This window comes from Lipomyces doorenjongii (assembly GCF_038497915.1).
Source record: "Lipomyces doorenjongii strain NRRL Y-27504 unplaced genomic scaffold V1508scaffold_65, whole genome shotgun sequence".
NCBI lineage: Eukaryota > Fungi > Ascomycota > Lipomycetes > Lipomycetales > Lipomycetaceae > Lipomyces > Lipomyces doorenjongii.
In genome coordinates, this window is record NW_027118132.1 from 16,632 (window position 1) to 36,997 (window position 20,366).

Below are 20,366 nucleotides of genomic sequence, written 5' to 3' on the forward strand. Positions count from 1 at the left end.
ACCAAATTCCATATTTGGTGATGGTTACCAGCCTCGGTAATGCCGGCAGAATTTTCCTCAATAGGCGATTGTTGTCGATTTGCCCTACAATTTTATCGGGAACACTGCTTCCTAAAGTAGGAAGCTTTGCGTATATTAGAAAGTTTAATTGATGCGGACAATATCGGCTACTTTTGAAACGGGTTCCAGCGACTTAAATGCCTAAGCTGGACAAGGCTACCATGAGAAATTCCTTAACGTAAGGGAACTTTGGGAGTGACTTATTCCTAGGTGGTACCAGAGCGTGGCGGTGCTGCCATAATAGGGAGCTTTTTCGGGTTTTTAGGGAATTTTAAGACCATTGGTCGCAAAATATCTCTAATATCTCATTAAGTTTGATTTCCAATGGCTCTAACGCAGGATCCTGCTATTTTCTGCGTGATTTCATCATTCGCTTTTCAAATCAATATATACTGGGGGCTCCGTCGTCACATCCTCACAATCCTTCCACATTAAAAAATGGATTTCTTCGGAGTTCTTGTCGTTTGGTGTTTTCTTGCCATTTTGGGTTCAGGGTCTCCTATTGTATCTGCCCTACTTCATCACCGCCCATCGCCTTCAGCCTCTCATAGTTGCGCCCCTGGAGCTATACCTACGGTAGACCTTGGATATACTATACACAGTGCCTCAATCAATGTGAGTCAAAAAAATTAATCTGTAGACAGTTCTGACGAGGCTTGTGACGGAAGGCTACCGCTCAGTACTACAACTTCTCCAATGTTAGATACGCCGCACCGCCACTTGGACCGCTACGATTCAAAGCGCCCGTAAAGCCCACTGAGATCAATCGCACAGTGGACGATGGCATGACGGGTCGTATCTGTCCGCAAGCTCAACCTGCATGGGCGGCTACGGCTGCGGAGTTTATTAAGTCGATTCTTACCGGAACAAACTTTACAGATCCAGAGAATCCTTCGGACAGCATGACAATTCCCCCAGTTGATCCGAGGACTACGGTTGATCCGAGGACTACGGAGGATTGCTTGTTCCTTGATGTCATCGTGCCTCAGACTGTATTTGACTCGGTCGCCTGCTCAAGCGGAATCAAGCCCAAGCCCAAATCCACTGTTCCTGTCATCATCTGGCTTTACGGTGGCGGTTATACCACTGGCGACAAGACCTCCAGCGGCAGCCCGGCGGAATTACTCGCGGAAAGTCTGCGCAATGGTAATGAAGGAATCATCTTCGTTGCCCCAAATTACCGCCTGTAAGATCATATCTTCCACCTTTTCGCTATTAGTGCCTAATCTTCAACTCTAGTGGATTATTTGGGTGGCTCTCAGGCCCAACATTTCAGAAAGACGGAACATCCAATGCGGGCCTTCTAGACCAACGCCTAGCATTTGAGTGGGTTAAAGAGTACATTCATCTGTTTGGTGGGGACTCCAGTCGAGTTACTGTGATGGGAGAATCAGCCGGTGCTGGTAGCATAATGCACCACATTACTGCTTACGGTGGGAAAGGAGGCCCTGTGCCTTTCCAACAAGCCCTTCCACAAAGTCCAGCATATCAGCCAACTTTGGCGTCGCAGCAAGAGCATATCTTTGCTGAGTTTCTGGCAATTGCCAAAGACGTCGCAAATGTCACGACCCTCCAACAGGTAAGGAGGTTGCCTACAATGGCGCTCCAGGTCATCAATGATATCCAGGTCGGGCGGTCGTCTTATGGAAGCTTTACATTTGGTATGATATAGTTCTTGAATAAAGGATTGCAAAGCTGACAAACATGTCAGGGCCAGCAGTTGACGGGGCTTATGTTCCCTCGTTGCCACCCCTTCTGCTGCAGAACGGTCGGTTCCACAAACACCTGACCGTAATGACCGCGCACAATTTTGACGAAGGTCTTATTTTCTCCTCCCCATATGTACAGAATCAGACGACATTCGTAGCCTACATTGCCGGACTATATCCCGAGGCATCGCCATCCATTATCAGCTATATATCGGAGACATTGTATCCCCCGAACTTCGATGGGACATACGGATACCTCAACGAAGTCGAAAGAACGACCCTCTTCTATTCAGAGTCCCAGATCATCTGCAATAGCAATTTTATTAATCGAGCATTCTGCAACGAGACTTACTCCTATCTCTTCAATGTCTCTGGAGGGTTACATGGCCAGGATGTCAGCTACACTTTCTACGACGGCCCGGGGGTTGACAGCTACGGTCTACCCATCAACTCTACAGTCGCAGCAATTCTTCAGGCCTACGAGGTGAACTTTGCTCTTCATGGTAATCCAAACGGCCCTGGCAGTCCGCAGTTCGGCCGGTACACTGCGCATTCACAGGTACAGGACCTGACATCCAAAGGCATTTACCCCGTGACAGACCCTGCAGCGAGTCCTAGGTGTAATTGGTGGCAGCAGGCATTCTATGCGTGATAAATATGTGGATCAAAATGGTTAGTTAGCCGGGCGCGATTAGCCTTGGGATCCCTTGTTAGATATTTAGAGGTCTTCGGGAGGTCTCGCAAACGAATTATTTGTTTGGGACAATATGAAAAATGCCACTGAGAAGTTTCATAATATCAAAAATGCCCATAGGGCGTCGAATCCATGATACCAACCAGATTCTCCCACAGAGCGATTGTACCTCACGCGCTCAACGTCTAGAGTCTTCATACAATGCACCCAATGTTGAATATTTAAAATTTATTTTAAACCAAGAGCATTATAATTAGCCATAATATTATTGGTTTACCCTCATATTTGGAGGTTATATAAGTTGCATCGGGTGATTAATGGACGGCAATGCGGCAATTAACAATCCATAGTGCTCGGTACGACTGTACAATGCCCGATGGTATTTTTGACATTATGAAACTTTTCAAATATTCATTAGAGCTAAAAAGAACAAAAAACAAAAGGACTTCAACAATGAACTTTAAAAAATAAACCAACAAAAACATATTCAGATAAAGCAACAGAAGCTACTGCCATTTATGATATTTGCCCTTGACAGGTTAACAACAAAATTGCGTAGGAGGATCTTCCAGAGACGCGCGCCTCGCGGTTGACTCAGCTAACGCGAAAAAGAACGCAAAACGTCAATAATTCCGAAATCCGAGTCAAGGCACGGCTAACATAATGAAAACGCCTGTAGCTTTAGCGCAGCCATGAATCTTGTCAAAGCTTGGCTGAACGTTCGACGATGTTCACTTGAAACAAGGCGATCCGATTACGCGCAAATCAAAACTGAAGTTGGACATTTAAATTTTATTTCCCATTATATTATCAGTTATGTTCAGCACTTATTCCAGAGCGACCTTTCAATAGATATTACCCTAGCGTACACCAACTGCCTCCTCATAACAATGCCGCTATGCTCAGGTTTACCATCGCTCATCTAATCTATGTCTAAATTATAGTATACGGTTGAGCCGGATTACAAGAGAAGACTCTCCTCCGTTACAATCAAACAAAGTCTGCTGAGCAGGCGGAAGTGTAGTCGGTACTATGAACGCCGCATTAGGTTGGCCCTGACGTTGAGTCTCGCGAAGGGTATTATTGTTGTCGTTATGCTGTAACTTTAATCCGTTATTTGGATACTTTTCGCAAGCCACAGACGCGGACTTTTTATGTCGACGTATGCCTTTCATCAAGATTGTAAAACACAGGTTCACGGATTAAGGTCAATCAAAGTAGAGGTCAAACTTTTCAAAATTTATGGATAATTTCCACCGGGGGTTCAGTTCTTGGATACATGCCAAGCTTCGTTCGTATGCTCCACATAAGTATGCGGCCAGGGCGGCTCTGGTGGGACATTATTCACATAGACCTAACCGTGGTCTACAGGCTTTTGGTTTACTCTCAGGCACTTCGTCACCAAAACGATGCAGTGTCATGGTCTATATCGCAGCAGCCGACGCTTGACTATCGCATAATCATCTCTAGTCTCCTCTTTGGAATAATCAAATTTCTATTGCAGTCCTCTACATGCATGGGGCAAGCTTATGAAAGGTTGCCTCACCTTTTTTAAACTTCGAAAATCCACATGCTTTTAAGGCGTTATTCAGCAACTCTGTTTCAGTCAGTTCAAATAATACTCATTGTCCATGCCGTTAGCACCAAATTCTTCCTTGCAGACCCAGACTGCCTTAGCATTCCCTTGAGACTACTCCAGAATAGAAACCTCATCAGACCTTGAACAATATTCTGTGATATTATCATTCCGATCAAAATCACAAAGGAGACTGAAGCCCGCATTCGAGCATCCCGCAGCACCTTGCATTGGTTTAGGCAAACTGAGACTAAAGTAATGGCTGATTGTCTACAAGCAGCTCATCATATAATGCAAAGTACTATAAAATATGTGTGATGATTGCCAGAAATGCACAGTGGATATCTACGCACCTTTTCAAGCCACCTCTAGTTCCACATTTCTTGATTGTACTGTCCATGGCAATGGTCAGACAACAAGTTGCCAAAAGCTACCTCGAACTACAAATCAATCACACCGTGAGCCACCCTGATATTAGCCATTCATTTACTTAGCCGCCACTCTCATTCCTAGACAGCACCCCCCTTCACTTCATGCTGCTTCACTTCCTGCTCTGCCTTCTCCAAGTGATCCATGCTAACGGCTTCAGAGAGCGAACCCTGACCAGCGGTAAGTTCTTGGCTATGTCGACCAATTTGGTGCCAAGGAAGTTGGAAGAGGTCGTCCATGGCTTCTAAACTCTTGCCAGCAGTTTCGGGAACAAAAAACCAGACCCACACGAGACCGAGGGCACAAACGATTGTGCAGAAGAGAAAGAATCCGAAGCCGCTCATCGCGAGAAGCATGGAGGGGACTGCTTTCGTATTGCCGAACTGGTTAATGAAATGAAAACTCATCACGATAGATGAACCGAGAGCACGAAGTCTCAGTGGGTATATCTCAGCGTTAACGAGATACTGAAAGCAGTTCCAGCCCATAGCCCATCCGAAGCCTGAGATATAGATGGCGGCAATCGCACCACCACCAGCACGCTTGGCGGAGTCACATATTGTAGGAGATGGTGCCGACGACGATACAATCGCCAAGTATAGGGCTATGTAACAGAGGGAGACGGCTTGAAGAGTGATACCAGTGTAAAGACAACGCCGACGACCAAGAAAATCGATAAGGAAAAACGCGCAGATGTAGGCCGAGAAGAATTTGACGATTCCCAGGATGCAAGTGGCGAACAATTTTTCACTTTCGCCCGTTTTTCCTAGGGCCGCGAAGAACTCTACAGCATAGATCGTAATAGAGCTAGCACCTGACCACTGGCCCAGGAGTTGAGACATAACACCCAACATGAGACGATACCGATTAGCCGGAATGAAGAATAGTTCTCGAACTTTACCCCATCTTGAAGTTCCGTGAGTGCCCTCTTTCTCACGTTCGAGCTGCTCCTTGACGTCCATAATTTCGGTTTCAATTAAGGGATGATCTGCAGGTAACTGTCGTAGCCTGCATAGGTTGGCAAGAGCCTGCTTATCTCTGCCCTTCATAAGGAGCCATCGAGGAGTCTCAGGAACTGTCCACGAGAGAATGAAAATGAAGCTTATTAGGATATTAGCGGCGAATTGAAAGTAAGTAACGAGCAGCGTACCCTGCGAAAATGATATGAACGGATTGCGGAACGACCCACTGCGCGCGAGACGAGTTTGATATGTGTATTGAGCTGCCCCAATTCGAAAAGTAGGCAATCATCACACCTAAGTACACAGCGCCAGCGAAAATATTGGTTAACATGCCGCGAATAGCTTTTGGTGCAACTTCGACAAGGTATGTGGGACCAACAACAGTAGTCATTCCAATCCCCAACCCGGCAATGAACCGACCGCCGAGAATCTGTGAGATACTATTGTAGCTGGTGATGACGATCACAAAGCCGACGGCCCAAAGCAGGGTTAGCGCTTGCAAGGATCGAACCCGACCAATCTTATCGCAGAGAATGAAAGCGAGAAGCGACCCTCCAATAGATCCCAGCTGAACCATGCTGGTAATGGTGGACACCTGGTTTGCTATGTGATCCTTCGAGCCTTTGTCGAGGTGAAATTCAGTCTTGAAGCTTTTCATGGTGACCATGCCACCTACCAAGCCTTCGTCGAACCCTCGACTGGCACCCAAGATACCTGAATCCGAACCGGATCAGCACTGCTCCTCTAGGATGGCCGAAAGCGAGATCGTCACATGCCTAGATCAGAATGCATATCAACTTACCAAACACTGCAACGGACCAGTACAGACACCTATTGAAAATCTCCTTTGGCAAATCTGCCAATGCTGCTTTGCCGTTCAAAAACATGAAGGGTTGGCTGCACGGTTGTTCGTTGTGTCTGGATATAAGTAGCTGCTGTGACAAGCGGTAAGGATATATGTATTCAGCGATATCGCAGAAGTTCTCATAGTAATGTGGGAATGAGAATAGTGGTTGCTTCTGTGCAGGACATTAACTGTGGAGCTGGGTATTTTCGTCGGCCCGTTTGCTGCTGAAAACGCATTGGTCTGTCTCAATATCACCACTCATACTTGGCGAGAACGTGGAGCGGACAAAGACGCCCTAACCACGACCAGAACTCACGGTCTGCAGACTGCATCGTGAATACCTCTTGGAGCGCTCGCCTCGATGTTTTCCACTCCTTCGCGCTCCCTCCAGACCACAAAAATGTTGCGCTGCCCAGGTCTTCCCTTGGCCACTTCTGGCAAGTTTGCGCCGTAGGACCTTTCGTTGGGTACTTGTCACCTACCGGACGCCTCTTGCCTTCACCTTGTCTGGTCCGTCTCCGCGTATGGCTGCCCGACATGCTGCCGCGCAGAGCAGAAGACTGGCTTATACTCGAGATCCCCATAACAGTCGTGTGCAACGCCAGCGAGGCTCAAAAGCGTTGCGCGATAATTAGATTTGCACGAAATCTCTGCCACGTGTCGTCCGGGCTATTATACTTTCAGGTACAAATTCTCCTCCTGACGAGTGAACCACGGATTATCCAAGGCAATGTTGTTCAGGAGACAAAATCGTTGAAGCACAGTTTAGGAACTCCATATTCAGATTGTATCAGTGTCCATCGCGGCACACTACTTAAACATTTGTAGGGAGGGGGCTTAGGGAGACTAACTAACAAATAGCGGTATTGCCGGAGTCAGTCTCTAAGTATAATTCGACGATTCAACATCGACGTTAGGTGCCCTGACCACCCTTCCTCTGTTACTTCTTGCTTAGCGTCTATAAGAACACTAAAGTCAAATAAGATTGAATGGAATGCCTTGTGACGTAGTCATTAAATATGCTAGTCTTTGCAAAGTAGAATAAAGTGCCTGGCTCCACTGGGTCTGGTGAACCACTCAGGGCTGTAAGCGGATTGGTGGAAACCCAGAGTGAGTTCATTACTTTGAAAGAATGTCGTGGATTTGCCTCAGTCGATGCCAATCTCCGTCGGTAAATGAAGGCAAAGGAATGTCGGCTTGAAACTTCAAATATATTAATTTGAACTCTCGCTTGGAGGTTGGCGGTATGCATGCGGAAGGTTAAATTCCGTCGCGTATCACTATCACACTGGATGAACTTATCGGCAACATCAAGGAAATGGCACACTTCCTCCCACCTTTGACTTCTCTGAGGGCTCCTATCAATCCAGATAGCGAAATCCGAAGCCCTGCCAAGGCTCCTGGACTTTCAAAGGCCAAACCTCTTTACTGTTGAGAATGTCACACCTAGCATAAGCTTCAGCTGCAGTGCCAGCCCGATGGCATTTTTGATATTATGAACTTTTCAGTGGCATTATTTGATATTATCCCTTCTTTCTTTAAATACTAAAAGCACCGTACACATATTGCCAGTCAGTATTATCAATCAATAGTCGTCTGCGGCTCAACATCCGTCAATCAGCGCCCTCAGGAGCCGCATTGTCAGCTTAAGGGCGGTTCCTGACAGGTAAACACTAAAATCCATCGCTAACAGGAATGCCATTGATGGGAGCCGAACCGAGTCTCCATATTATACTACTTCGAAAGCGTCTTCGACATCCGACTCGTCTATCTCTCATTCAACCGACCCATCCTAACAGATGTGGCAGCAGTTTGTACGAGATTCTCTTGTCATCATTGATTCAGTCTGATAACTCTGTGGATTCGTGGACATTCATAGAGATTCCGCGCCATTCTGAACCATTCCCTGATAACTTCCTGCCAATGAGCCATCTGTTTAAGTTGCCATCCATTTTCTCCATGGTAAACTGGAGGTAGCCTGACATTGGCAGACAAAGCCTTGACACAATGTGCAACGTGGTGCATACCGTGAAAATTGGAAGCAGAGTCTTTGCCAGCTGGTCTAGTATTATGTACTGATCCAGTTCTGGTAATTTGGATGTGGAACTTGCTCCAGTTCCCATGGCAATGTCTTCATTCTGCGGAATTTCATGATTGTCTTGATTTCTCTCACGATTTTGTCCATGCGACGTCTCCAGCCACTGATAGATGACCTTTCGGCCTTATAATTTGGGCAGACATAAGAATTATTTTCCGGTAATTAATAGATAACTTCCTCCCCTAAAATTGATTGTTGCCATTCCCGATGATAGTCGGACTCGTGCTTGCTGAGTTTTGCCATAAAGGGTTCACCTCGGCATCGTTGAATGATTCCCTTGGTCTTGCAGAATGCAGCAAAATTCGCGAGATGTATATCCTCCCCCATTATCCGTATGTAGTATTTGACCCACGAAAACTGGGGTGAAGTTGTGCGCAACAGACACTAGCAAAAGCGGTTTAAGCTCAAGCGCGAAGTCTTCACACGGCGTACTGGCGTGTTAAGGTACTGCTCTAAATGTCTCGCAAGGTCGCGGATTGAGGTTGGCTGTATTATCAAGTAACCTAATCCCAAAGAAGTTTAGCGTAATGTGAAGCAATTCAGCGTTCTTTCTGCGTTGATGAAGGATTTATTACCGGCTTCTCGGTTTCACCGCGGACGCGATAGCGCAATTAGAATGCTCTTGTCAGCGTCGACAAGGATGATCCACGTCGTTGTCGTATCATAATCAATATAACGGACAAAGCGGGTGGGTTTAGCAATCATACTTTTCCTCAGCAGCAGTTTTCTAGCACCTCCCAAACGCAGGGCAGCTTAATTATCATACGCCTGTTACCCACTACCTACCCGCCCATCTGACTTCACCATAATAGCAACTTACGCCATTGCAATGCCGACAGAATTTGTTTTGAAAACAGGGCACACACACAAATATCATTCATCGTCGTCGCAATCAACATGCTGAGACTCCTGGCCTCGTGCCTGACACCGCGATGGATTGTGTCGGCCACAGTCGCCATTATCGGCTTGATCAGTGTTGGCCTTATGGCCCAGCTCTTACAGGACAACGCCTACGCCAAGCCCGCTTCCGACAAGCTTGAATGCGACAACTCCATTTCCCTGACCTCAGTTCCCGTTCAATCCGAGGCTCCGGTAATCCACGATGACGACGAATTTACAGCTACGTCCAGCGGCGAGCCCAAACTCGAGAAAGCGACCTTTATGATGCTCGTCCGTAATTCTGAAGTCCACGATGCGCGGTCATCCATCCGCTACGTCGAGGACAGGTTCAACAAGAACTTTCACTACCCCTGGCTCTTCATCAACGATGAGCCTTTTTCCTCCGAGTTTGTCAAAATGACTCGCAGCATCGTGTCTGGCAATGCAACCTACGGCGTAGTCCCGAAAGAGGCTTGGTCTATGCCAGACTGGATTGACCGTCAGAAAGCAGAAGAATGCATGAATACTATGGAAAGTCACAAAATTCCTTACGGTGGAATGGAAAGTTACAGGCACATGTGTCGCTTCTTCTCCGGCTTTTTCTACAGACACGAACTGCTCGCTGACTATGACTACTACTGGCGAGTCGAACCCAACACTCAACTATACTGCGATATCACATATGACCCCTTTACATTCATGCGCGAAAAAAACAAGACCTACGGCTTCACCATCACTCTCCACGAACACGAGTCAACGATCGAAACCTTGTGGCCGACGGTCCAAGACTTCTCTCGTGCGCACCCAGAACATATTCACCCGAACAATGCACTGGATTTCATCGTCGACGACCAAAAAAGCATCACCGAGGGCAGCTACAATTTGTGTCATTTCTGGTCAAATTTCGAGATTGCGTCCTTGAAGTTCTTCAGATCGCAGGCTTACGGAGATTTCTTTGACGCACTTGACCGGTCCGGCGGTTTTTTTTACGAAAGATGGGGCGATGCGCCTGTGCATTCCATCGCTGCGTCATTAATGGTAGACAAGGCAGAAATCCATTGGTTCTATGATGTCGGATACCGGCATCAAGATTACATGCATTGTCCCGAGCCATTTGCTGAGTTTCATGATTCGGGAAAGTGTTTCTGTAATCCCGATCAGAATGTCGACGGGAAATCATACTCCTGCACAAATGAGTACCTGCGGATGCGCGGAGACCTGGGAGGACAATGACTGATATGTGCAAAAGTGTATCAGCCGATCCTCGATCGAATCGGCTGTCAAACGACTGGCAACAGACTATGTTACAAATAGACTGACTACGGAGAGCTTAGAGCTAATATTGGCGTAACGAGCGCGGCAAAACACGAAAGATAGAAGATGTTAGGAACGACAGTGGACTTAAGGCAAACCTCTGGCTTCGTGGTTCTTAGCTGTTATAGAATGATTGTTTGTTTGGGATGATTTATTGTCTCGCTCCCTATTATGCCTTGACATTAACATTCATTGGTCTAGCAGGAATACAGTCACCTAGCGACGGATACCAAAATTACGTTTTGGTTATCTTGCTACTGCTGGATTGGACACACGTGCCGAGAAAACTAGTTCTGGGATTTGAATGTAGGAGGAATTTCTTAGGTGTGAGGAACAAATTGATCTAAAATTTATTTCCTCATGTTTCATACACCATCTGCCAATCACCTACACGGAAAATGATGCAACAAAAAACCACATCCGTCTCCACAATAAGGAAAACAACGAAAATCCAAAATCAAGAATCACTGAACCCTTCCTAAATTGGTGGTAACATACTTGCTATACTTCTTACAACGCGTCGACAACGCGAATTGTTAATAGCAACATGCCCACGCAGGCCTGATCCTAACATGGACAAAAGCGCCGGATATGATCAAGACGGCAAAACGATTATAGACCCACGCTTATGTCACACCGACGACCACGCGCGATTAATGCGTTTCGAAAGGTCTAAATCTTACACACCCACGTCTCCACATTAAGTACTCAAGCATCGGCAGCGGCTAGGATGCCGCTTTCCGTGGTCATACTGAGGCCAATCTCAGCTTGTGGGAGCGCCATGGCGTCATTGACGCCGTCGCCGCAAAGAGTAGAGTCCAGCAAATTTGAGCGACTCCATGTAGACGCTCTTTACTTGCTATTTTCCAAGTAGTTGTATGGAAATTTAAAGTCGTAATAACAAAGGGAAATATTACGACATGTTGTCGTGCTCTCGATCACGTCGAGTGACCAAGGCTCGAGATGCAAAATTTGATTGACCGGCAACGGAGAAATGTTGCGTTATAACAGAAACTTGCAGCAGCTCACAACACGTAAATGCCCTTGACAGGCCAAACGTATTCATTACGTAGTAAAGGTATCGTAACTGTCAAGAGCGCATACCAAAACGGTAAATGTGAATTTGAAAGGATCGGCTGAAAGGTACGTATCTTATTCCAACATGACAGTAAGCAATTGCTGTCGGCTGCTCATATAGTATTCGTTCTGTAAGTTGCAGAGTCGAATTTAACGGAGTCTTTAGCGAGCCAACCACGATGTCACCCTTCGACCCGTATATCCCCTCTTCCCACGTCAAGGCCATAGATGGATTTGCCCACTGAAGTATATTCATCTTCTCATTCAGCAGAATATTATTGGCGAGATGCTCGTCAAGTCGACTATTACAAATATTCACTCAGCTGGGTTACAAGCAATATAATGTTATCATTGCAATATTAAGGACAGCAGAACTACTGGAGACTCCCCCGTTGCCTGGAAGGTGGTACGCAATTCCGTTGCTCTGTCGTGGGTGGACCAGTTGGTAGTGAACTCGTTCTCCAACTGGTGGAGAAATTCCTCATATGGCCCGGCATTTCCCGTGGCCCACTCCGGGTGGGCTAGGAACCAGTTGCCAATGGCTCCGTGGACATTTGTCCGGATGGTGGCACTCTTTTTGATAACCCCTAACCAATCCTCTCCTCCAGTATTACTTGCATTCCCTTTCTCATTCCTCGCTTACTAAGATTTGGACAGGATACTTGTTTGACAATGCGTCCGTCACACTCAAACCAACCTGGTCGAATAAACGATTGTGCTGCTCGGTCATTTTGACTAGTCAGTGCATTATCTGGAAGCGCCGGTTGGTTTGAGCTTTGATCAATCAAACCACTGACAGAACTAGGAGGCAACTTCTCGAATACTTCAACACCAATTTCCAGTGTCAAACCAGATCGTCAGACATCCAATAGCCATATCTGTTCTTGCCCGGCCCCTTGATCACTCTGACAGATTCCAGCTGAAGCGATCCGTGACAAGGGCAATAAAATTTGACACACATTAATCCTGTGTCATTGTCATTTTCTTGATAATATATTCATTCTCAGCCGTCCAAGGGGTCTAGACGTCGTCGTTACTATTAAAATAGCACTCGTCATGGATGTCGCCGGGTTGCAGCAACGGCATGACAGCATTGGCACATTTTTCGCTATCAAAATCTTTCATTCGGGTTCTGAACTGCAATCCAATACTCCTTGGGAATATAGCATCCTAATAATATTCCTTCAACCTGACTGCTCACCTACTATTACCGCGTCGTTCTGAAAACTCAATGCTTTTGGTCTTCACGTCTTCATCTTTCAATAATGATGCCCAACTTTACGTGCTTCCCTTGTTTGGTGTCTGGCATGAGTGCCTCCCGAATCAAACAAACTGACACAACAAGAATGCAACTTCTCAAACACTTCAGCAGCCAATTCCAGTTGTCTGACCAAATCGTCAGATTTCCAATAGCCATATTTATTCTTTCCGGCTCTTTGATCACTCTGACAGATTCCAGCTGAGTGATCTGTGACGAGGGGGATAAAATCTGACACACGTTAAGTTGGCCATTTTTGTTGACAGTACATTCATTCTCAGCTGTCCATGGGATCTCGATATCGTCGTTTGCGGTCGCTGTTGCTGGAACGATTCCATCCAGCCTGCTGTTACGTAATCCATCCATCCATTTAAAGTGCCCGTGGCCCCTGGGCTGCGGCTACGGCTCCAGAATGCGTAATTCTTGTTGCTTTGCAAGTCAACATTCCTACCATAAGAAAGCAAGTATGACTGAACATGACAAGTCTAACTGCCAGACGACCAAAGAGACCGTAAAGAGTGGGTACTCAGAAGCATATGGCACTATTTGGGACGTGGTCTTCGCATGTGAACACCTTCTCACCCGCTTTGAGCATTGGAAGGCAATGGCTGGGCGATACCCAGATCCTGAACACTTCAAAATCAATATTAATCTTGCATGGAAGAAGGTGAATGAATATTACGAGAAGTTAGATGAGACGCCTGTTTATTATGCTGCTGTTGCCCTTCATCCTGCGTATCGTTGGGCATACTTCGAGAATTGGTGGGCCAACGAAACTTTCGTGGATTGATACAGCAAAGAAGCTGGTTCAGGAACTCTGGAACTCAGAATACAGGCATCTTAACGTCTCTTCTATACGCACCGTGTCGTTAGATGTCAAACGGCGGAAGGTCTTCCATACGAAATTCCACAAAAGTCGAGAAGAGAGTCGCCAGGCATCTCTGCTTTCTCATTCTCAACAGGCGCACACTACAACCGATGAATACGAGGAGTGGCAGCGTTTACACCTGGACTCGGACCAGGATGTTATTGATGCGTTAGCGTATTGGCACGAGAAACGAAGTCTTTATCCTCGGCTAGCTCAAATGGCGCTTGACGTTCTCTCAGTTGCACCCATGAGCGCAGATGTGGAGAGGTTGTTCTCATCTTGCGGTGGAATGTTAGACTCTTCGCGTAATCGTATGGAGGCCAATACAATAGGTATAGTGCAGACTCTGCGCTCCTGGCAAAAGGCTGGTCTTATTCACAGACTCGAGCACCTTCTACAGCTGCCCGAGTCGCATAAGAAGTCGATCAAGGATTGAAAGCAGTTGTTAGGTGATCATGAGGGAGAAGAGGAGTTACAGGTTTTAGGGGCAAATGAGAAAAAAGGGCTAGACGTCGCTGGGCTAGTTATCGAGGTGTAGATAGCGTCAACGTATCCATTCCACTGTCCATCCATTCCACTGATACCCTTCGTGGATCCATTCCATCGCGAAGTTGCCCCTTAGCGTGGGACCCCTCCGTGGAATGGATGGAATGGATCGCCACACTGGTCACAGATCGCAGTGGCATCATTGGATGGGGTCTCACCGACACTAGAGAGCTTCCGCTAGTTCACACTTGTCGTTGATCACAAGATGCACGAACAATTTCAACGTGGCCTATTGTCACAATTTTCGCTGTCAATATCTTTCATTCGGGTTCTGAACTGCATCATCCTGGGTGCCCAGTCTTTGTGGTATGGGTTAACCCAATGGTTGGTCTGCCCAATTGTCCAGTACTCCTTGGGAATATAATATCCTTATAATATTCGGTTAACCTGACTGTTGGCTATTTATCTAGCCTCTTACGTTCGACCGTACCTGACTTTTTTCATACTGAGCCCTACGTCATAGTAAACGGCGTGCAAAGCATAATTATTTTACGGCGATCAAACTAAGTTCTATTTAATTCTAACATTTTAAAGACCGTGATGGATTTTACTGAGTGATTTATTATGATTTGCTGTAGTTTTGATGTCACTTTTATGGAGTGGTAGGTACGAGGGCTCAAATATTCAGCGACTAAACGAAAGGCCCTGGATACTTGGCTCCTTGCAGTATATACATATACACTATATGCTCGCCCAGCAACTTCAGCCACATCAAAATTATCCGACGATTGATGTCATGTTCGCTATGTTTAGTCAACATGCGTGTTCATGACGTCACTTCATCGAAACCTTTCCGTTGGCGCAGAAGCCTCACGAAGATATGATAGCTCACAGGCCATCAAGAGGCGCAGTTGGGATCGTGGCTCCAAGCAAGCTAGCGCGGCTTGCGTCACGCCATTTTCTGACAGCTTCCCTCGTGCCTCTGCTGACTACCGAACTCACACTCCGTCCGCCTCATAATCTTGTTTACTTAGCTCTTCCAGATCTTCCCTTTCATTCACTTCAAGTTCATCAATGCTTCTCTCAAGAGCGATCCATCATACAGTGACCGCTTGTTGCTCGGTGCGGAACAATGAGGACGACCAAATCGACATTCCTAAAGGTCCCGCGTTTGTCTTTGTCAGTACTGTTATTTTGTGTCTAATCGCAGTCACTCTGGGGCAGTACATCGCCACTGTCATTCTCACTCTTGCTGCCGTCGAAGATCCCCACGAAGGCTATAGTCCTTTAAGTAACGAATCAAGCCACCATCTTATATTAGAAAACGACTATGATGCGGGTGAGGCTCAACTTGAGGCCAATGACTCTGGCAGTAATAGGGTGTACGGGGGCAAAGATCTCTTCGTCACATCCAGCATTAGACGAACATTGGCATACCTTCGACGTGAGGCTGGTCCATGGAGTCCTTTCCGGGGAATGTCTGCGTATATAGTTATGCAAATCGTCAGTGTGCTGTATACAACCGTCGTTGTCTCCCTGTTTGGAAGCATCTTTCAGACATTCCTTTACTTGATATTTTTCCTCTGTCTCGCCCCGTTGTCTCTAGTCTTGACACAGTAAGTTCAGCTAATTTAAATTACCGAATGATAAGGTGATACGGACTAACCTGTGTAGCATTATCATCACCGTGCCGACACAGAGAACCTGGTTTAGACGCCTTAGGAACACTCCTTTTAGTCTAAGTACGCTCACCCTACCTGCTGTGGGCGCCGAATATGTTGTGCGTCAAGTGACATATTTTTTCCCAAATCTCTTAATTGGTGTTGCTCTGCCTTATTTGGCACACGGCAGCGGTTGGACAAAAGTCTTTGGTACTTTTGTGTTTGTGTTCGGCATTGCGCTCTTTCTCCTACTTTTTGTCTTTCTCTCTCTTCCAGCCACTGTTGTCCGCATCCGGGTTCAAGCGGCCCTCCTCCCTGAAGACGAAGAACCGATTATCCCTTTGGATAGCAAAGCATTTGGGACAGTCACAACCATGCGAGACGCAATTTACAGTTTGGTGAACACTTTGAAGACATTGAACTTCTCTGATAAGATGAGATTGTTCAAGTTGATTTTGAAATTTTATGTTATTGCAATAGCAATGTCAACGGTTTTTGTGTTTTTATTTGTCTTGGAGGTATTGTGGATGGTAAAGGAGAGTCCTGCTATTGGACAGTATCTGAAAGATGCATTGTCTAATGGGCAATAGTTGTCCTTTGCGCATACGGAATTTATTGCTGGTTGTATCTCATGGGTCAGGGTGGATGGTAGTACGAATTTCTGGATGTTCATGACAGAGTTGACTATAATTTCAATTAATGATATATCGATAAAGTAACATAGGTGTTTGACATTTTGTTAATTTGATGGGTGGTGGCGTTCCACGAAATATGAGACTGGTCCACTTGCTGGTCAGTCAATAAGAAGAGGGACCTCGCCGGTTGTGGACCGACGTTGAGTGATCCATCGTGCAGTATTTCTCATTTCAAAGGCAACAAAAAATATCCTCTCTACATAGAATTTGAATGCGAATAGATATGAGCGCCTCTAAACTGTAGCCCCTTTGGGATGTTCCGCGGGCGGAAACGGGGCGTGCGGAGCATGACGTAATGCATTGAGATGACGATGGGGGACAGTTCAACGCTCGAGGCTGATGGTACTATTTTGCGACTGTATTTAGGCAATGGCCTCGTGCCCTCCCTCGTATCATGCAGAATTCTATTTTCAATCCAATTCTCACGGTTTTAGTGTTCTCGACTAGAAGACAAGCACAGCTCTTGCGATCTACGATAGCTTCCAAGCGGCTATTCTCAGAAATGGTTGCTCTTTCCACACTCATTCGATCGGCTGCCGAAGAACTGCCAGCCATTGAGGACAGTTCATTCGGTGCCAAATTTGACCGCTTCGGGAAAGCCCGCATAGTTCTGATAGGTAAGAAACATAGTGTCGTGCTCTCATCGCATTGGTGGTCGGAATGCTAATTTGCTCTACCCTTTGCACTCGGGCAGGTGACGCGAGCCACGGCACATCCGAATTCTATCGCGCGCGTGCAGCAATAACAAAGCGATTGATTGAGAAGTACGGCTTTACCATAGTCGCAGTCGAGGCAGACTGGCCCGACGCCAGGACGGTCGATCGGTATGCCCGACAGGGCTCTGCCGGTAAAGATGGCGATCCACTCGCCTCGTTCAAGCGTTTTCCTACGTGGATGTGGAGAAATCAAGAGGTGAAAGACTTTATTCAGTGGCTGCAGCAGCATAACTTGCAGCGTCCCGTTGCGGAGCGCGCTGGGTTCTATGGGTTGGACCTGTACAGCCTTAAGTCCTCCATTCGTGCAGTTCTGGATTATCTCGATAAGACCGACCCCGAAGCTGCCAAAGCCGCGCGGCAACGGTATGGTTGTTTAACACCATGGCTGGAGGATCCAGAAAGATATGGCTTAGCTGCACTCAGGCGGGGTCAAGCTCCCTGCGAGGAGTCGGTCGTGCGGACTCTAGTAGATCTCCTTTCTAAGCGACTGGAGTATGCTCGACAAGACAGTGAGGGCTTTATTGATGCAGAGATGAATGCACGACTTGTCAGAGATGCAGAGGAGTACTATCGCGCGATGTACCACGGTTCAGACTTTTCGTGGAACCTTCGCGATACTCACATGTTCGAAACTCTTGATAGGCTCCTCACAGAGAAGAGCGGCTCAAAGGCAATCGTGTGGGCTCACAACAGTCATATTGGTGATGCGCAGCACACTGGCATGGGAATGCATCGCAACGAGATTAACATTGGGCAAATGTGCCGGGAGCAGTATGGCAATGAAGTGGCCATAATTGGGTGTGGAACACATACTGGTACTGTCGCTGCAGCCCATGAATGGGATGGGCCGATGGAAGTGATGAAAGTCCAGCCGTCATTAAATGGGAGCTATGAGCGGCTCATGTTCAAAGCCGGGCTACCTAGCTTCCTCCTCGACTTGCGAGAGGGACAGCATGACGAACTCCGTGAAGCCCTTATGGAAGCAAGGATCGAGCGGTTCATTGGAGTAATTTATAGGCCACTAACGGAACGATGGAGTCATTACTCCGAAGCCGTGCTGCCGAAGCAGATGGATGCTTATGTATGGTTTCGTGACACAAACGCTGTGGCGGCTTTCGAGAAGGAGCAGCCTCAGTATCCAATAGCTGTTGATGAAACTTATCCATTCGGACTGTAGTTAAGGTGGAGTTTGCTCTGTTTAGTAACAGCTTTAGTAAATCACAGTGTCCTTGATTAGTTATTCCGAACGGTCGGTCATAAGGTGAGTCTAGTCTGCTTTTCTGGTATGTTGTTGTTGCTACCTGGAACTTATTGATTGGGTCCATTCGTTTACCTTTAATTTTTTGTACATACGTTGTTCATCTACGTCAATTTGAAGTGAGTTTGGGTCTATGAAATATATCGCTCGTCCCACCCTCCATTGGTTCACTTGTAATGAAAGGTAGAACTGAGTCACGTGGTCTTTCAAGTTTGATACTCCTCTGTACTCAATTTACCATGGTGTCAGTCGAATTTACAGTCCGTCCCAGAAAGTGCTCAATTTCATCATCTGGGAGCATGTCACCTGTAGATAAGGGTTACTAGAGCCTACGCAGACAACTAGCCGGGAAGTCGCAGCAAGGATACCGTATCAAGCTAGACGCAAACCAACACTCAATAGGAACTAGCGCAGGGAAAGTTAGTTTGTATTCGAAGTGTGAATTGTAATATTGGGAGCATCGTGGTATTTTTGTCACTGTGCGTATGTAAATAAAAGATTGCGTGCTTGGGTAGACCTTAAACACAGCGAATTCTTCCGATCAACTTATAGTTAATGACTATGCTCTCGAAAGTGGCAAAGAATCAAAGAGTCTACAGATATGGGGCCCACATTCTAAACCACAGTTGAGCTTATCGAGCAGCCGCACCAGTGCATTGGCCAATAATATCCCTGTTAAATCTGTTATCTATTCATGCGCGATTTTATAGTTGCCGCGGCAGCATAAAAGCAGTAACCAGGGCCATGGTACATCAAACAGTACCTTGTTTGACTAATCTGGCGGTAGTGGGCACATAAGCGATACTACGCCACATGCTTTCAACCGAGGTCTATCAATCCTAACTTGTCACCGAAGACTCATACTTAACTTGAATTGACTTGTTTGGTATCTTATTGGGCTGGTTGATTGTCTCTTGAGATGTACGCTAAATTAGCGAGGTCGATTGGGCGAAGTGGGTCGTGCATAAGCAATGCGCAGGTTATGAGACAATATAGCCGTACGTTCTGAACACGCACGGTTCAGCAGCTTGATAGAGCTAGAGCCGTCAGCATGGCGTTATCAGAGGCATAGCAAAATGTGTCCTAGCGTGAGGTTAAGTGCACTTCGACTCAACCGCTGTCTAAGGCTCAATTCAATTACAACTATTACAATTCTCGAGATTGTGAAATGCGTACTTGCTAAGACAATTTAAGGAACAACCAGCAACTTGGCACCTTGGAAAGATGCTTGATGGCTCAGTCAGATATTTTAACTGGCATTGAAACATGTTGGCGCCACGAAAGTGTTTTATCTAGTTAGCACGAGAACATTGGTGGCTGATTAACATCACACTAACTTCCAAGCATTTGACAGATTTTTTGCCCGATGGCCTGCAGTGATTGTTTTTGCTCGGAAGTCTGCTCTGGCTTGTACGCTTGGCAAGGCTTGCGGGCATTCCGGCTTTGGTTGTCCCCTTGGCCAGCATCTACCGGCCCTTCCAAGCTATCTCTTTACAATTGCTGTGACGAGATGAGTGAATTCGCTATATATTGCATGACTAGTTTTTGTGGACAGGTACAAAAGGATCACCGTGATATCGTTGCAGCACTGACCGTAAGCTCTGGCCACATGTTAATTCCACTGTAAGGGTCATAACTGATATGCACCGGAAGGATGTATATGAGTACTCCGCCGAATGCCCGATAAAGACGCGTCTCGCGCTGATGACATGCATTTAATATCTACCATGAGACTATTGAGTTCTATTTACGAAGAATTACTCTATCCTCTATCGCTGT

General features: G+C 46.5%; 5 protein-coding genes across 5 annotated transcripts; 4 read left to right on the forward strand and 1 right to left on the reverse strand.

The window, feature by feature from the left end:
• Positions 1 to 394: 394 nt before the first annotated feature.
• V1508DRAFT_375504 (alpha/beta-hydrolase) lies at positions 395 to 2,550 on the forward strand. Its single transcript, XM_066937574.1, has 4 exons — positions 395 to 675; positions 729 to 1,246; positions 1,300 to 1,721; positions 1,772 to 2,550. The coding sequence occupies exons 1-4, from the start codon at positions 499 to 501 to the stop codon at positions 2,419 to 2,421; spliced, it is 1,767 nt and encodes a 588-aa protein (XP_066793595.1). The 5' UTR covers positions 395 to 498; the 3' UTR covers positions 2,422 to 2,550.
• Positions 2,551 to 4,422: 1,872 nt separating this feature from the next.
• Positions 4,423 to 6,312, reverse strand: V1508DRAFT_254579 (general substrate transporter). The gene is made up of 2 exons (XM_066936406.1): positions 5,619 to 6,312; positions 4,423 to 5,569 (listed from the first exon to the last, which is right to left on the reverse strand). Exons 1-2 carry the CDS (start codon positions 6,095 to 6,097, stop codon positions 4,549 to 4,551), a joined length of 1,500 nt encoding a protein of 499 aa, XP_066793596.1. The 5' UTR covers positions 6,098 to 6,312; the 3' UTR covers positions 4,423 to 4,548.
• Positions 6,313 to 8,862: 2,550 nt separating this feature from the next.
• Positions 8,863 to 10,909, forward strand: V1508DRAFT_424134 (nucleotide-diphospho-sugar transferase). The gene has a single exon (XM_066941254.1). It carries the CDS (start codon positions 9,273 to 9,275, stop codon positions 10,485 to 10,487), a length of 1,215 nt encoding a protein of 404 aa, XP_066793597.1. The 5' UTR covers positions 8,863 to 9,272; the 3' UTR covers positions 10,488 to 10,909.
• A 4,301-nt stretch (positions 10,910 to 15,210) lies between these two features.
• Positions 15,211 to 16,941, forward strand: V1508DRAFT_254628 (uncharacterized protein). Its single transcript, XM_066936407.1, has 2 exons — positions 15,211 to 15,873; positions 15,932 to 16,941. The coding sequence occupies exons 1-2, from the start codon at positions 15,332 to 15,334 to the stop codon at positions 16,506 to 16,508; spliced, it is 1,119 nt and encodes a 372-aa protein (XP_066793598.1). The 5' UTR covers positions 15,211 to 15,331; the 3' UTR covers positions 16,509 to 16,941.
• On the forward strand, positions 16,701 to 18,745 carry V1508DRAFT_424142 (putative erythromycin esterase). Its single transcript, XM_066941255.1, has 2 exons — positions 16,701 to 17,230; positions 17,308 to 18,745. Exons 1-2 carry the CDS (start codon positions 17,008 to 17,010, stop codon positions 18,504 to 18,506), a joined length of 1,422 nt encoding a protein of 473 aa, XP_066793599.1. The 5' UTR covers positions 16,701 to 17,007; the 3' UTR covers positions 18,507 to 18,745.
• The last annotated feature ends 1,621 nt before the right edge of the window (positions 18,746 to 20,366 follow it).

Bases quoted from the DNA above. Each gene is read 5' to 3' on its own strand.
- V1508DRAFT_375504 (XM_066937574.1), top strand. From the start codon at position 499: ATGGATTTCTTCGGAGTTCTTGTCGTTTGGTGTTTTCTTGCCATTTTG. The intron at 676-728 runs GTGAGTCAAAAA...TTGTGACGGAAG, and splicing joins TACACAGTGCCTCAATCAAT to GCTACCGCTCAGTACTACAA. The intron at 1,722-1,771 runs GTATGATATAGT...CAAACATGTCAG, and splicing joins TTATGGAAGCTTTACATTTG to GGCCAGCAGTTGACGGGGCT.
- V1508DRAFT_254579 (XM_066936406.1), bottom strand. From the start codon at position 6,097: ATGGTCACCATGAAAAGCTTCAAGACTGAATTTCACCTCGACAAAGGC. The intron at 5,570-5,618 runs GTACGCTGCTCG...TATCCTAATAAG, and splicing joins GTTCATATCATTTTCGCAGG to CTTCATTTTCATTCTCTCGT.
- V1508DRAFT_424134 (XM_066941254.1), top strand. From the start codon at position 9,273: ATGCTGAGACTCCTGGCCTCGTGCCTGACACCGCGATGGATTGTGTCG.
- V1508DRAFT_254628 (XM_066936407.1), top strand. From the start codon at position 15,332: ATGCTTCTCTCAAGAGCGATCCATCATACAGTGACCGCTTGTTGCTCG. The intron at 15,874-15,931 runs GTAAGTTCAGCT...TAACCTGTGTAG, and splicing joins TTGTCTCTAGTCTTGACACA to CATTATCATCACCGTGCCGA.
- V1508DRAFT_424142 (XM_066941255.1), top strand. From the start codon at position 17,008: ATGCAGAATTCTATTTTCAATCCAATTCTCACGGTTTTAGTGTTCTCG. The intron at 17,231-17,307 runs GTAAGAAACATA...GCACTCGGGCAG, and splicing joins AGCCCGCATAGTTCTGATAG to GTGACGCGAGCCACGGCACA.